At 35.3% G+C, this 17,517-nt stretch overlaps 1 protein-coding gene across 24 annotated transcripts in view; it reads left to right on the top strand.

Annotated features, from left to right (window-relative positions):
• LOC100452052 (zinc finger protein 91) overlaps nt 1-16,760 on the top strand; it is a 275,196-nt gene extending 258,436 nt beyond the window's left edge. For 22 of the 24 annotated variants that reach the window (XM_054540000.2, XM_054539995.2, XM_054539993.2 and 19 more), the window contains 3 exons: nt 980-1,106; nt 1,930-2,025; nt 12,050-16,760. In XM_054540000.2, coding sequence (XP_054395975.2) covers nt 1,073-1,106; nt 1,930-2,025; nt 12,050-14,958 — 3,039 coding nt within the window. In that variant the 5' untranslated portion in view covers nt 980-1,072 and the 3' untranslated portion in view covers nt 14,959-16,760. Of the gene's footprint in view, nt 1-979; nt 1,107-1,929; nt 2,026-7,057; nt 7,190-12,049 lie in introns of those variants that run through there. The other 2 variants (XM_054540001.2, XM_054539977.2) reach the window with 2 other exon arrangements.
• Nucleotides 16,761-17,517: the final 757 nt, after the last annotated feature.

Raw genomic sequence — 17,517 nt, 5'->3', positions numbered from 1 at the left:
CTGGCAGCTGCCCTTTTTTTTAGGTTTTCTTTGCATTGATCTTTTTTAGGTAAGTGAAAGCTCTCATCTTTGTTTACAGGCCAGAAAAACTGAAAAAAACACAGGCTGTTCCACTTACTGGATGTTTAACAGAATAGTCTTTTGGAGTCAAAACATTGGCATTACTAGTGAACTTTTTAGAATTTCAGTAACTCAGACTTTATGTCAGATCTCCTGAAAAAATAATCTGCATTAACAAGATGTCTAGTTTATCATACACATTAAAATTTGAGTGGTACTGGCCGGGCATGGTTGCTCACACCTATAATCCCAGCACTTTGGTAGGCCGAGGCAGGCGGATCACAAGGTCAGGAGATCGAGACCATCCTGGCTAACACGGTGAAACCCTGTCTCTACTAAAAATACAAAAAATTAGCCGGGCGAGTGGTGGCGGGTGCCTGTAGTCCCAGCTACTTGGGAGGCTGAGGCAGGAGAATCGTGGAACCCGGGAGGCGGAGCTTGCAGTAAGCTGAGATTGCACCACTGCACTCCAGCCTGGGCAACAGAGTGAGACTCTGTCTCAAAAAAAAAAAAAAAAAATTTTGAGTGGTACCTTCTAACTCAACATGTGTATTTTGTCTGAAATATATAAACAACTATGCCTTTTTCATCTGAAAAAAATACACAACTCGTTCTGTGTTATGTAAATATAGCACTCAAAAATGTACTTGTTAGTGTTTATGCCCTCAATTTTACACTTTATCATCTAGACAAGTATCATATATACACTGATGTCGTGGATATTATGCCAGTCTCTTTTCTCAGAGTTAGAGAATACATTACAAAACGTTTGTGTGTTGACAATTATTTTATTGGATAATTTCAGCCACTCTTATAAGTCGGAACCAGTTCTAGTCACTTTCTGATTTTACCTTGAGTCAAATGAAAAATTCTGCCCATAGCCACTTTGTAAATATGTGTGTTTGTGTGTGTTTTCCAGGGACTGTTGACATTTAGGGATGTGGCCATAGAATTCTCTCTGGAGGAGTGGCAATGTCTGGACACTGCACAGCAGAATTTATATAGGAATGTGATGTTAGAGAACTACAGAAACCTGGCCTTCCTGGGTAAGGAAAACTTTAATACTAAGTTTCTAATATAAACTAATGGTTTTATTTCTTTTCTTTTTTTTTTTTTCTTTTTTTTCTTTTTTTTTTGAGATAGAGTCTTGCTCTGTTGCCCAGACTGGAGTGCAGTGGCGAGATCTCAGCTCATTGCAAGCTCCGCCTCCCAGGTTCACACCATTCTCCTGACTCAGCCTCCCGAGTGACTGGGACTACAGGCACCCACCACTGTGCCCGGCTAATTTTTTTTTTTTTTTTTTTTTTTTTTTTTTTTTGTATTTTTAGGAGAGACGGGGTTTCACTGTGTTAGCCAGGATGGTCTCGATCTCCTGACCTCATGATCTGCCCGCCTCGGCCTCCCAGAGTGCTGGGATTACAGGCTTCATTTCTTTTTTGTAGAATGTTTTCTGGAAATTTATGCTTTCAGATTTCTGTTTTCAAGAAAATCCTGGGGATTTGTTTGTTTAGAAAAGAATTTCTTCAAGATGTTTCATCTTGACCTGAACTTTCCACATTCCTGAGCTGATCTGTGTCCTTCACTTTAGATTAGTGGTAATTTCAGAAGTTTTGTGGCATAAAATACTGTTACTCACACCTTAAAATCTAATTGCCATCACCAGTTTTTGATTCAGTAGTACCAAGCAGTAAAATTAAGAACTTATAAAATTAAAATACCTTCTAAATATTTAAACATTTCTGTTACAAATTAGTATATTGGGACAAATTTATTAAAATATTCTATTATATGCTCTTTACTGAGCACATTACTAAGTTGGCAATTGGAGAATATGAGCAAGATTCATGTTAGTTATTTTTAATAAAACAGGTATTGCTGTCTCTAAGCCAGACCTGATTACTTGTCTGGAGCAAGGAAAAGAGCCCTGGAATATGAAGCAACATGAGATGGTGGATGAACCTCCAGGTAGGTGAGAGTGAATACAACAGATGACATGGATGAGAGGCCCAAAGTCAAAAAGAAAGCAGGTCTTTAAAGTGATCTGAAAAGCTGTGTTCCAAAGGAAATAGTTTCTGGGAAGCCTGAATTTTTTTTTTTAATTATGCTCTCACTTCTGTTAATCCTTATAAAATCTCTAAGAATTCTACTTTCCCTTCAATGATCTTTCTTCAAGTTTACAGTGACAGCCAGAGTACTGTTCATGGCATATAAAAGAGTTCACAATCTGACTTCTTTTTTCTTGTTTTTGTGGACAGACAGATATCTGCATAATTTTGAGATACTCTATTTTAAACTGTTTCTTAAGTTCTTTTTTTTTTGCATTATGTCTGAAATGCGTGAGAGTAGTGGTTTCTGTTCCACTGGGTTTTTTTGTTTGTTTGTTTATTTTTCTGCACATTTCATCCTGTTTTCATTATTATGGTCTTGAAATATTGTTTGAAATTATAAATTTGATGTCTTTCTGCTTTGTTCTTTTTCTTCAAGATTGCTTTGGCTATTCAAAGTTTATTGTAGTTTCATGTACATTTTAGGATTGTATGTTTCATTACTGTGAAGGAAAAACAATGGAATTCTGATAGGGAGTTTATTGAATCTATAGATCACTTTGGATAACATGACAGTTTCACAATACTTTTTCTTTCAATAAAAGTAAAATATTTTTAAATTTATTTGTGTTCTCTCTAATTTTTTTCATTGATGTATCTTTCACTTAAAAGATTTATGAGCTCCTTGGTTAAATTTGTTCTAAAATTGATTTTTTCATTGCTATTGTAATTAACACTTTTTTTTCCTCTATTTTATCAGATAGTTCGTTTTAAGTGTATGGAACCGTAACTTACTCTTGTATGTTAATTTTACATTTTGCTAATTAACTGAGTGTATTCATTAGTTTAAACAGGTTTTAAAGTACTATTCATTTATATATATATAAGATTACATGATCTACAAAAAGCAACATTTTACTTACTGGTCTTCAATTTCAATGACTTTAAATTTTTCTTTTGATTGTTTCGTCTTCCACATACTTTCAGTGCTATGTTAAAATAGAAGCATTAACAATAAGAAAAATAGTTTTGCATTGGTGACTGTAAACTTGAAGGAGCAAACACTTGTTCAAATATTTATAAACTGGTTTCAGAAAGTAAAAATCTATTTTTGTTGGGTCCTCAGAGTGGTAGAATGTCCTCTGGGTTTGTAGTGAAGAGGGGTTGTAGCTTGGTCTTAAGTCTGCTGGGTTTGCACAAGGGTCTACCTTTAGTTGTGTTGTTAAAAGGGGCTTGGATAGTTGTAATTCTCATTTAATTATTGGACAGAGTGAATATCCTTCAGGACTTTGCTGTGCAGGACAGACCCAAGGGCAGGTTTCTGCAGTCAGGTCTGCAATATGGTGGGCTTTATATGAGGATGTGGATGAGCATGGCTTTCATCGAGTGCAAGAGAGTATTTTCCCAGGTTACTTTGGATTTCGACATAGGCAGAACTGGCCATGAACTGTGGCTCAGGGAGCTGGAACTGAATCATGGAACTGCTTCAGGGACCACAGTAAAGGCCAAAGTCTGCAGGCCTGCCAGCATGACTATAAGTGGGTGTCTTCCTCCAGGCCTCTGGAAGGGCAAGACCTCCCCCAGTCTGTGGCTGGGAAGAGTTTGGGATGGTTACAGAGTACAGTTCAAAATTCTCAGTGGAACCAAGTTAGGTGGAACATTTTCTTGTCTGTAGCCAAAAACAGTAGTCCTGTCATTTGCCACCTGAATGAGGGCTTGCCTTCTAAAAAGGATTACCTTCAATCTTGGGCTTCAGCAGAGTTTCATAACTCCCTTCCTGGATCTCAGAGCTCTCTTAAAGGCACTTATTTTTGAGATGGGGTCTTGCAACATAACCCAGGCAGGTCTTAATATTTTGACCGGAAGCAATTCTCCAACTTTAATGTACCGTGTAGCTGTCATTACAGGTGTGAACCATGATGCCTGGCTCTCTCACAAACACATTTTTGTCAGGAATGGCTGACAAATTTTCTTGCTGTCAGGAAATAAGCAAATAGGGCACCTTTAATTTTTTTATCTTATTAATGTCACTCTTCATATAAATTTTTATTTTTATTTTCTAATTCAAATTTGTCTGTAGTTTTGGATTCAGACATTTAGGACAATATACTAGAATGTACATGTTGTGCCTGAGTTAGATAATTAGTGTACAGGCAGGCAAATAGGAATTACAGAATTTTCAGCCACTTTTGTCAGCCTATAACTAAATAATAACATAATTTATTCCTCAAATATTTGTTTTATACATGAAGCTCTAACCATATTTTGCTAAATATATACGTAATTTAGCAATTTAAGGCTATAGTTGGTTCTAAACTTGAATTACAGTAGTTTTATTTTGTGTAAAAATAGCACATATTTAAAACAAAAATTGACACTAGTTTCTTTTAAATGCTTATCTATTAAGTTTCTCATTAGCATCTCCTATTTATGATTGTACTACATTTTCTCTGAGATTTTATTGCCATACAATAGATACCAGTAATTTAAAATGCCTGCCTTCCATGACTGCACAGTTAGTCAAACATTGCAGTTTTCTAGACAAATTATTTGTTAATGTACATTAATGTTGCCAACTAGATTTTATGAGTAAGCATTTCTTTCATTATTTTCTTGCAGTTCTACATTAGTGTGTTTTTTAGTGTAAGTTTCTTAATATCAGTTTATTGTTTTTTGGTTTTACTTATGTATTATAATTTTAGACAATTTGCAATTCTGTTTGTATACTTTAAGTCAGTGTGGGATTTAATTAAAAGATAAATGAGCCATATGTCTATCACAATCAGATTATATATATGTGTGTGTTTTTATGTCTGCAAATATGACCCCAATTTTGGTTATAGCTTATCTTGTACATATTCTTTCTTATCTCATTTTTTTCTTCTTTTTTGTTTTTGAGATGGAGTTTTGCTCTTGTTGCCGAGGCTGGAGTGCAATGCATGATCTTGGCTCACTGCAGCCTCCACCTCCCAGATTCAAGCGATTCTCTTGCCTCAGCCTCTAATGTACCTGGGATATCAGGCATGTGCCACCATGCCCTGCTAAATTTTGTATTTTTCTTTTAGTAGAGACAGGGTTTCTCTCATGTTGGTTAGGCTGGTCTTGAACTCCTGACCTCAGGTGATCTGCCTGCCTTGGCCTCTCAAAGTGCTGGGATTACAGGTGTGAGCCACCTTGCCCAGCCTCTTAGTTCACTTTCAATGTTGGTTTTATCTTGTCTAAGTGAGTAGCCTTTGAAATAGCATTATTTTCACCATGTGTTTAATGATGAATATGTATTTCCTTTGTGTGAAAAACAGTTTTTGTGATTTGAAGGTAATTTTCAAGAAAATTTATAATTCTTTATTTTTTCTAGTTTTTTCAAAAATAATTGTTGTAAAAACACATAACATATAATTTACCTTCTTAAATCTATTTCAATGTACATGTCAGGGCCAGGCATGGTGGTGGCTCACTTCTGTAAGACCAGGATTTTGAGAGGCCAGGACAGGAAGATTGCTTGAGCCCAAAAGTTTGAGACCAGCCTGGGCAAAATATGGAGACACCCTCTCTACAAACATTTTTATATAAGAAATAGCCAGGCATGATGGTGTTTACCTGTGGTCCCAGCTTCTTGAGAGATTGAGGGACAGGATTATTTGAGCCTGGGAGTGTAAGGCTGCAGTGAGCCATAATGTGCCACTGCACTCAAGCTTGTGTGACAGATTGAGACCCTGTCTCAAAAAAAAAAAACAAAACTGTGTATTTCAGACCTGTTAACTATATTAACATTGTTATGCAAAAGACTTCTAGAAATTTTACGTCTTGCAAAATTAAAATGCAATGTCCATTAAATAACATGTGACCATTTTATGCTCTCTCTGGCCCTTGACAAACACCCTTCCGCTTTCTGTTTTTATGAGTGCGACTATTTTATATATATTAGTGAAATCATAACATTCATCATTTCGTTACTAGCTTATTTCAGTTGACATAATCTCAAAGTGTATCTTTAAATGTGACAAGTTTTTTTTTTTTTTTTTTAAGGTTGAATAATACTCCATTGTATCAAATATGTCTTCAGGGTCCTATGATGCATATTTTAGATATAGATTCATAAATGGAATTGCTGTATTTGATAATAATTTTATTTAAAGTACATATATAACATTATAAAATAATGGCTGCATCCTGCTTTCCACCAACAATCAATATAAGTTTTTTTTTTTTTTTTTGGAAACAAATTGTTGCTCTGTCGCCCAGGGTGGAGTGCAATGGCACGATCCTATCACACTCCAACCTCTGCCTCCTGGGTTCAAGCGATTCTCCTGCCTCAGCCTCCTGACTAGCTGGTATTACAGGCACACGTCACCACACCTGGGTAATTTTTGTATTTTTAGTAGAGACAGGGTTTCACCATGTTAAGCAGGCTGGTCTTGAACTCCTGACCTTGTGATCTGCCTGCCGCAGCCTCCCCAAAGTGCTGGGATTAAAGGTGTGAGCCACTGTGCCCAGCCAAGGGTTTCATTTTGATTGCATTATCAACAGCTTTGGTGTTTTTAAAAAATTGATAGTGACCATTTAAGTGGGTGTGAGGGGATTTTGATTTTCATTGTGGTTTTAATGCATTTCTCTACAAATTAGTAATTTTGTGTGTCCTTTCAAATTTTTTTGTTTTTTATGAAAATTTATTTTAATTATTTGTCTATTTCTAAATAAAGTTATTTAACTTTATTGTTCCGTTTTAAAAGTTGTTTATATTTTTTGGATATTCACTCTTATCACATGTAATTTGTAAATATTTTCATCCATTTTCTAGGAGGCATTATTTCTCTATTAAATGTTTACTTAAATATGCAGAAATTTTGAAGTGTAGTGTAGTTAAATTATTCTGTTTTTTTCTTTGTTGCTCATGCATTTAATGTTGTATCTAAGAATTTTGCACCAAGACTGATGTCATGTGTTTCATATAGAGAGAGAGACACGGAGTTTCACTCTGTCACCCAGGCTGGAGTGTAATGGCGCGATCTCGGCTTACTGCAACACCCGCCTCCTGGGTTCAAGCGATTCTTCTGCCTCAGTCTCCTGAGTAGCTGAGACTACAGGTGCGTGCCACCTCGCCTGGCTAATTTTTATATTTTTAGTAGAGACAGGTTTTCACCGTCTTGGTCAGGCTGGTCTGGTCTTGAACTCCTGACCTCATGATCCACCTATCTCGGCCTCCCAAAGTGCTGGGATTACAGGCATGAGCCACAGTGCCCTGCCTCCCCTATATGTGTTTAAGAGATTAAAATTTATGTGGCTGGGCCCTGTGGCCCAGTGCTTTGGGAGGCCGAGGCGGGTGGATCACAGGTCAAGATTTCGAGACCAGCCTGGCCAACATGGTGAAACCCCGTCTCTACTAAAAATACATAAATTAGCCAGACACTGTGCCCGGTGCCTGTAATCCCAGCTACTTGGGTGGCTGCACTCCAGCCTGGGCAACAGCGAGTCTCCATCTCAAAAACAACAACAACAACAAAGTTACCTCCTTATGTCTTAAATTAAAAGATTTTCATATATGGTTTAAGGAAATAATCTTTATTTTATCAGAATGGATATTCAGTTTTTAACAGAATTTTTTGAAAAGATTATCTTCCATTGTGTGCTCATGTCAATTTTGTGGGAGATTATTTGGCCATATACAGAAGGGTTCATTTCTGGGCTCTCTACTCTGTTCTTTCATCTGGTTATCTGTCTTTGTGTGAGTACCTCATTGTTTTTGTTATTGTTGCTTTTAATACGTTTCAAAATCAGAAGTTATAATGCCTCTTTTTTTTTCCGTGGGTGTTTGTCTATAGTTCATAACAAAATTTTAACATCTCAAACAGTATTTCTTTTAAAAACTACTGTTGGGATTTTTATAAAGATTATATTGAATTTGTGTATCACTGTAGGTTGTACTGACATCTTTGAAAAATTAATTTTTTTTATTCCTGAGCAAAAATATGTTGAAGAGTTTTTTATTTTCATGTATTTTTGGATTTCTCAGTTTTAATCTCCAGTTTAATTTAATTTTGGTCAGAAAACACAAAGTGGATAACATTGATCTTCTTAAATTTATTTGTTGTTTTTTTGTGTTTGTTGTTTTTGTTTGGAGACAGGATCTTACTCTGTCACCCAGGCTGGAGTGTATTGGCATAATCTTGACTCACTGCAGCCTCAACCTACTGGGCTCAAGTTATCTTTCCACCTAAGTCTCTCAAGTAGTTGAAACTACAAACAAAGTACCATGTCTGAATAATTATTTGATTATTTTGTGGGGATAGGGTCTCACTATGTTGCCCAGGCTGGCCTGAAACTTTCAGCTCTAAGTGATCCTCACACCTTGGTCTCTCTAAGTGTTGGGATTATAGGCATGAGCTACACCACCCACCTGGCATTCTTAAATTTAATAAAACTTAGTATGTGTCGTAACAGAATACACCAGGTGCAAATAAGAATATTGTGTATTCCCTTGCTTTTGACTGAAAAGTTTTGTACGTGTCTGTTAAACCTAGTTGGTCTATAATATGGTTTTGATGTTGATGTTACTCAAACCTTATGCTGCAATGTAATTCTTGATGTTAGATGTTGGACCTGGTAGGAGGTGTTTGGGTCATGGGGCAGAGTCCTTATGAATAGTTTGGCACCATCCTCTTGGTAATCAAAATGTGTGCACTTTATTAATTCAAAAGAAAGCTGGTTTATTAGAAGAACCTGGCTCCTTCACCTCATACTTGCTCTGTCTGTTATCATGTGGTGTGTACAGTTAATCTTCACCTTCAACCATGATTGTAAGCTTGCTGACACTCTGACCAGAAGCAGATGCTGGCACAGACTTTTTATACAGTCTGCTGAATTGTGAGCCAAATAAACTTGTTTTTTTATAAATTATCTACTCTCAGGTATTCCTCTATATGCAGAATGATAAATACAGTTTATAATGTTGTCTAGGTTTTCTGTTTTCTTATTCATTTTTATATGAATCTTCTATTTATTATTGAAAATGGGATTTTGGTGTCTACAATTACCATTTTTATTCTGTTTTAAATATTCTACAGAAGATCTTTAAGGATTTTAAGCATCATCATTATAGTAAAGATTTCTATATTTGTCTGTATATTTACATTTAATAGAGAGCTTTATTTTATATATGGTTTTATGATACTGTCCAGTATTTCTTTTTAAACAAAACTGACTCATTTTAGCAACTCATATTAGCATTTCTTATTGTTATTTGCAGAGTCTCACATTACTCAGGCTGATATGAAACTCCTGGTTTCTAGTGTTCTGACAGGCTTGCCTCCTAAAACTGTAGGATTACAGACATGAGCCCACCCACGGTGCCTGGACACCATGTAGCATTTTTTTTTGTAGAACTGTGCTAGTGATGATGAACACTCTCACTTTTTATTTTGGAAATTTTTTATTTTCATCTTCTTTTTAAAGTGAAATAAATTTAAATCAAGTATTCTTGGTTAGAGTTTTTTTTTCTTTTATTACATCAAAATTTGGGAATTTCTCACCTTTTTTTATTTTCAAGTAATCTCTGTATTATTTTTCCCATATTCTTCTAAGATTTTTTAATGAATATGTTAATCTAGTTGATGGTGTCTAATAAAGTTTACATTCCATGTTTTAATTTGGTTTTGCAATTTTATATTTTTGTGTTATATATTTTAGTGTATGCCACTACACATCTGTTAATTGTGCTTTGATATTTTAGTATAATAATTGTGCATGTCAATATTTAACTTTATGCAATTTAAGACAGTCTGGAGCAAAATCAAATATGATTGAGCCATATGTCTTTTTCCAATAGAATTATCTCTATGTTTGTTTGCCTGTATAAATGTTATCGTTGTATTTTTTATAATTTGTATATTTGTTGTGTGGATTTGTTGTGAATGATTTTCTAATCCTGCGTAGCTGAGTAGTCATGAAATTCTTATAATTTCAACATCCTATTTATTTCTGAATCTATATTTTTTTATGGGAGAAACACTTTTAAATGTGAATATAATTTAAAACTATCATAACTCTGTACTTTTAGTTATTATTTTTACTTGTCAAAAAAACAAAACAAAATTTACCAGAAAATATATTTAAATGTTTAGTCATATTAATCATCTTAAAATTTTCATGCAACATATTGCTAAAATGTTTTTATCTTGCAAGCTAAATCTTAATACATATTAAACAACTACCATTTTTTTTTTTCTTTCTTGAGACGAAATTGCTGTTGTTGCCCAGGCTGGAGTGCAATGTCGTGATCTCGGCTCACCACAACCTCTGCCTCCTGGGTTCAAGTGATTCTCCTGCCTCAGTCTTTGAGTAGCTGAGATTACAGGCATGTGCCACCACGCACAGCTAATTTTGTATTTTTAGTAGAGGGAGGTTTTCTCCATGTTGGTCAGGCTGGTCTCGAACTCCTGACCTCATAATCTGCCTCAGCCTCCCAAGTAGCTGGGATTACAGGCGTGTGTCACCACACCTGGCTAATTTTTGTAGTTTTAGTAGAGACAGGGTTGCACCATGTTGGCCAGGCTGGCCTTGAACTCCTGACCTTAGGTGATCTGTCCTTGGCCTCCCAAAGTGCCTAAAATACAGGTGTGAGCCACCATGCCTGGCCTGGCCTGACACATCACTTTTATTTTGCAGCTTCAAAGATTTTTTTTGTCTGTGACTTTTGAAATTGTGCTTGTGTATGTGTTTGTTATAAATATCTTTCTGTGATCCTAGTTTGTTGAGCTTCTTTATTTTTACATCATTTTTTTCTTACTTTTAGGATCTATCAGTTTTTATATTTTTACCTCCACAATTTCTGGTTTTGTGAAATCTTAAATATTTTTGTTCTCATCCTCATTTTTCTGATTTTCCATAGTTGTCTCTGTTCCTATTTTAATCAGTATTATTCAATTTATTACCAATTCATAAAATTAATGTATACATCTTTTTTATGGTTTCTTTCAGAAAATTTTATAATATTTTGGTGGGATCATATTGCCCTATTTTGTATACATTGTAATCTTTGATTGAGATTTGGACATTTATAAAAAGCTAACTGTCAAAGTCTTTATAATGTAGTTTTGTCCTGGCATAGTTTGAAAACAACTGTCTTGTCTAATGATTATGGGAATTTCTCAAATATGTTCTTAGGGTATGTGTTGTCTGAAATTTTGTGTTTATGTTTTAATTAGGAGTGTTTACTCATGTTACTTTGTAGGAGTCAGTAATCACTTGCTATGCCTGTTTCCTTTCTGTGCTACTGCAGTCTTTCTGCTGCTGTAACATTTTTCTTTGGTCTCAGCAGACTCAAACTTTCATTCCAAATTATGCCACAGTTTCTTTCAACACTTTATGTCATAAGAGATGGAAATCAGTGTCAGGAAAAGCCCCTAAAAGCTATAAATAAAAATGAATGGGCTACTGTTTTACCGTTCTTTTAAAACAGAAATCAAGAGTTGGCAATTTACTTCTAAAGGCACTGTTATAATGGGAAGCAGGAAAAGCTGTGTCGAGTAAATTTAACAGACTTTTCTTTTTTTTCTGTGTGGTTTTTTTGCATCGTGCTCCCCTGAGACACTGCACACACTTAACTCATTCATAAATTTTCCATAGATGTAATTTGATCTGTGTGTTTTTGTTACATATATATGTCTATGAAAGAATTAGGGCCTGTGCAGGATAATGGTGTGAACCCAGGAGGCGGGGCTTGCACTGAGGCAAGATCACGCCGCTGCACTCCAGCCTGGGTGACAGAGCGAGACTCCGTCTCAAAAAAAAAAAAAAAAGAAACAAAACAAAAATAGAATTAGGGCCTGTGGTATTTTGCAGTGCCATGTTGTTTACATAGTTTGTATATTTTGTAGGTAAGATTTTTAAACTATATTCATGTGAGTCTAGTGAGTGGAGTAATTTATTATTTTTAATTCTTTTTTCAGGTATATGTCCTCATTTTGCTCAAGACTTTTGGCCAGAGCAGAGCATGGAAGATTCTTTTCAAAAAGTATTACTGAGAAAATATGAAAAATGTGGATGTGAGACTTTACAGTTAAGAAAAGGTTGTAAAAGTGTGAATGAGTGTAAGGTGCACAAAGAAGGTTATAATAAACTTAACCAGTGTCTCACAACTGCCCAGAGCAAAGTATTTCAATGTGGTAAATATTTGAAAGTCTTCTATAAATTTTTAAATTCAAACAGACATACGGTAAGACATACTGGAAAGAAATGCTTCAAATGTAAAAAATGTGTCAAATCATTTTGCATCCATTTACACAAAACCCAACATAAATGCGTTTATATTACAGAGAAGTCCTATAAATGTAAAGAATGTGAAAAAACCTTTCATTGGTCCTCAACCCTTACTAATCATAAGAAAATTCATACTGAAGATAAACCCTACAAATGTGAAGAATGTGGCAAAGCTTTTAAGCAACTGTCAACCCTTACTACACATAAAATAATTTGTGCTGAAGAGAAAATCTACAAGTGTGAAGAATGTGGCAAAGCATTTCTATGGTCCTCAACCTTAACTAGACATAAGAGGATACACACTGGAGAGAAACCCTGCAAATGTGAAGAATGTGGCAAAGATTTTAGGCAATCCTCAACCCTTACTAAACATAAGATAATTCATACTGGAGAGAAACCCTGCAAATTTGAAGAATGTGGCAAAGCTTTTAGGCAATCCTTAACCCTTAATAAACATAAGATAATTCATAGTAGAGAGAAACCCTACAAATGTAAAGAATGTGGCAAAGCTTTTAAGCAATTCTCAACACTTACTACACATAAAATAATTCATGCTGGAAAGAAACTCTACAATTGTGAAGAATATGGCAAAGCTTTTAATCAATCCTCAAATCTTTCTACACATAAGATAATTCATACTGGAGAGAAGTCTTACAAGTGTGAAGAATGTGGCAAAGCATTTCTATGGTCCTCAACCCTAACTAGACATAAGAGGATGCACACTGGAGAGAAGCCCTGCAAATGTGAAGAATGTGGCAAAGCTTTTAGCCATTCCTCAACCCTTGCTAAACACAAGAGAATTCATACTGGAGAGAAACCCTACAAATGTAAAGAATGTGGCAAAGCTTTTAGCAATTCCTCAACCCTTACTAATCATAAGATAACTCATACTGAAGAGAAACCCTACAAATGTAAAGAATGTGGCAAAGCTTTTAAGCGACTCTCAACCCTTACTAAACATAAAATAATACATGCTGGAGAGAAACTCTACAAATGTGAAGAATGTGGCAAAGCTTTTAATCGATCTTCAAATCTTACTACGCATAAGATAATTCATACTGGAGAGAAACCTTACAAGTGTGAAGAATGTGGCAAAGCATTTAACTGGTCCTCAAGCCTTACTAAACATAAAAGAATTCATACTCGAGAGAAACCCTTCAAATGTAAAGAATGTGGCAAAGCATTTATATGGTCTTCAACCCTAACTCGACATAAGAGGATACACACTGGAGAGAAGCCCTACAAATGTGAAGAATGTGGCAAAGCTTTTAGCCATTCCTCAACCCTTACTAAGCATAAGACAATTCATACTGGAGAGAAACCCTACAAATGTAAAGAATGTGGCAAAGCTTTTAAGCACCCCTCAACCCTTGCTAAACATAAAATAATACATGCTGGAGGGAAACTCTACAAATGTGAAGAATGTGGCATAGCTTTTAATCAATCTTCAAATCTTACTACACATAAGATAATTCATACTAAAGAGAAAACTTCCGAGAGTGAAGAATGTGACAAAGCATTTATCTGGTCCTCAACCCTTACTGAACATAAGAGGATTCATACCAGAGAGAAAACCTACAAATGTGAAGAATGTGGCAAAGCATTTAGCCAACCTTCACACCTTACTACACATAAGAGGATGCACACTGGAGAGAAACCCTACAAATGTGAAGAATGTGGCAAAGCTTTTAGCCAATCCTCAACCCTTACTACACATAAGATAATTCATACTGGACAGAAACCCTACAAATGTGAAGAATGTGGCAAAGCTTTTAGGAAATCTTCAACTCTTACTGAACATAAGATAATTCATACTGGAGAGAAGCCCTACAAATGTGAAGAATGTGGCAAAGCATTTAGCCAATCCTCAACCCTAGCTAGACATACAAGGTTGCACACTGGAGAGAAACCATACAAATGTGAAGAATGTGGTAAAGCTTTTAATCGATCCTCAAAGCTTACTACACATAAGATAATTCATACTGGAGAGAAACCTTACAAGTGTGAAGAATGTGGCAAAGCATTTATATCATCCTCAACCCTAAATGGACATAAGAGAATTCATACTAGAGAGAAACCCTACAAATGTGAAGAATGTGGCAAAGCATTTAGCCAATCTTCAACCCTAACTAGACATAAGAGGTTGCACACTGGAGAGAAACCCTACAAATGTGGAGAATGTGGCAAAGCCTTTAAAGAGTGCTCAGCTCTTACTAAACATAAGATAATTCACACTGGAGAGAAACCCTACAAATGTGAAAAATGTGGCAAAGCCTTTAACCAGTCTTCAATCCTTACTAACCATAAGAAAATTCATACTAGAGAGAAACCCTACAAATGTAAAGACTGTGGCAAATCTTTTAACCGGTCTTCAACCTTTACTAAACATAAGGTAATTCATACTGGAGTAAAACTCTACAAATGTGAAGAATGTGGCAAATCCTTTTTCTGGTCCTCAGCCCTAACCAGACATAAGAAAATTCATACTGGACTGCAACCCTACAAACAGGAAAAATTTGGCAAAGCCTTCAACCAGTTTTCACACCTTACTACAGATAAGATAACTCATATTGGAGAGAAATCTTACAAGTGTGAATAATGTGGTAAAGTCTATAAAAAGTCCTGAATTCTTAACAGACATAAGATTATTCATACTGGAGAGAAACTCTACAAACCTGAAAGATGTGCCAATGCTTTTGACAAGTCAAACTTTTCTAAACATCAAGAAAATCATGCTGCTGAGAAATCCTAGAAATGTGAAGAATGTGACAAAGCCTCTAAATGATTGTCACACTTGATCGTAGGTAAGAAAATTCATACTGGCGAAAACTACCAATGTGAACAATGTGGCCAAGCTTTGAACCAATGCTCATGCCTTAATGTATAGGAAAGCATTTATACCTGAGAAAACGTGTACAAATGTAGACAAAGTTAAAAAGCCATTAATACCTGCTCACATCGTACTCAAAATCAGAGCGTTCATACTAAATAAAAACATTAGAAGTGTAATTACTGTCAAAAGACCGATCAGAAAATATGTCTTTAAAGTACAGAAGAGTATTTATTTTGAAAAAGCATTACAAATATGAAGAGGCATTATTTATGACCTTTTCTATGGAAAGGTAAGAACATTAAAATGTAAGATGCATGATGAAAATTTAAGTAGAGAGGATCTTTATGGTTAACTTATAATATTGAGTGATGCATGAGGTAGGTGTTCAGATTAATATTCTGCATTATTATGAAAGAAAAACATTCTTAATTTTAGTTAAAATTTAGTATGATTTATTGTATTTTTATGAAATATATGCAGCGTATTTTTAAATTATAAATTACATGTGAACTTAACTTCTCAACTTAACAGTTTTAACATGTTAAATACTATGGTGAATTCAATGAAGGGTTATTATGCCAGTAACTTTAACCTATTCCACCTTACTCAAGGGTGTAGGTAAAAGATGGTAAAAATACACTATTTGGTGAGACAATGAACTGACATCTCTAGTAAATTTTTTTTGCCAGTGAATTTTAATTGCCATTAAGTTAAAGAATATTGTTCCTATAGGCTAAATTTTTATTTTTATTTTCACATTTAAATTTATTTTCCTTGATTTTTGTGGATACGTAATATGTGTACATATTATGCCATATATGGCATATTTTGATACGGGCATGCAATATATAACAATCACATTAGACTAAATGCGGTCTCCATTACCTCTAGCATTCATTCTTTGTATTACAAGCAATTCAATTCTACAGTTTGTTATTTTTAAATGTACAATTAAATTGTTATTGACTACAGGATTATTTTTATGGTCATAATAAAACTTATATACAAACATAAGTAAAATCCATACATTTCTGAGTCCCAAATAAATCTTTTTTAAATTTCTCATATATTTTTCTTCGAACATGTGGCCTCTGCCTGCAAGCACATATGGACTGTTAGTATTGATTTACATAGAGTTAAATATACAAATCTGTTAGTCTAAAGATGAATCTTAGGTGTAAATAAATTATGGAGTGTGAGTATAAGTTTGAAACTATTTTTAGCAGAAAAAAGCAATACTGGAACAAAATAAATCATTTTAAGAAGGTGTCATTTACTACAAAACAAAAATTCTCAAAAATACTGAAAGCAAATTTATACTCTCTGCTTTGTATTGAATTTCTTGCTGTACAATCTTTTGGCTTATGGTTCAGAGTCTCCCCATGCAAATTCTGTTTTAACTTGACTAGTACTCATGCTAGACCCATAATTTTTGTTTGTTTAATAGGTTTTTTAGTTTGTTTAGTTGTTTTTTTGTTGTTGTTTGTTTGTTTTTGAGACAGAGTCTTAGTCTTTCTCCCAGGCTGGAGTGCAGTGGTGCAATCTGGGCTCACTGCAACCTCCACCTTTCAGGTTCAAGCAGTTCTCCTGCCTCAGCCTCCTGAGTAGCTGAGATTACAGGCATGCATCACCATGCCCGGCTCATTTTTGTATTTTTAGTAGAGATGGGGTTTCACCATTTTGGTCAGGCTGGTCTCAAATTCCTGACCTCGTGATCCATCCATCTCAGCCTCCCAAAGTGCTGGATTACAGGCGTGAGCCACCTCGCCTGGACTAATTTTTGTATTTTTAGTAGAGACAGGGTTTCACCATGTTGGTCAAACTGGTCTCCAACTGGTGACCTCAGGTGATCCACTCACCTCGGCCTCCCAAAGTGCTGGGATTACAGGCATGAGGTAAAGGCCCAGCCTGTGTAATAGTTTATGAAGAATTCATTATGTGAGCCTGTCTGTAATTATAAAAATAATTTTTTAAAATTTTATTGTTCCATAAGTTACTTATGTACAGGTCGTATTTGGTTAGTTGAGTAAGTTCTTTAGTGGTGATTTGTGAGATCCTGGTGCATCCATCACCCAAGCAGTATACACTGCACCATATATGTTGTATTTTGTCCCTTCCCCTTTCACTCTTCCCCCCAAGTACCCAAAGTCCATTGTATTATTCTTATGCCTTTGCATCCTCATAGCATACCTCCCACATATCAGTGAGAACATACGATATTTGGTTTACCATTCTTAGAATAATAGTCTCCAGTCTCATCCAGGACATTGCAAATGCTGTTAATTCATTCCTTTTTATTGCTGAGTAGTATTCCAACATATGTGT

The sequence above is a fragment of the Pongo abelii genome, chromosome 20 (genome assembly GCF_028885655.2).
Source record: "Pongo abelii isolate AG06213 chromosome 20, NHGRI_mPonAbe1-v2.0_pri, whole genome shotgun sequence".
Lineage (NCBI taxonomy): Eukaryota > Metazoa > Chordata > Mammalia > Primates > Hominidae > Pongo > Pongo abelii.
This window is presented reverse-complemented; position numbering and strand designations above follow the sequence as displayed.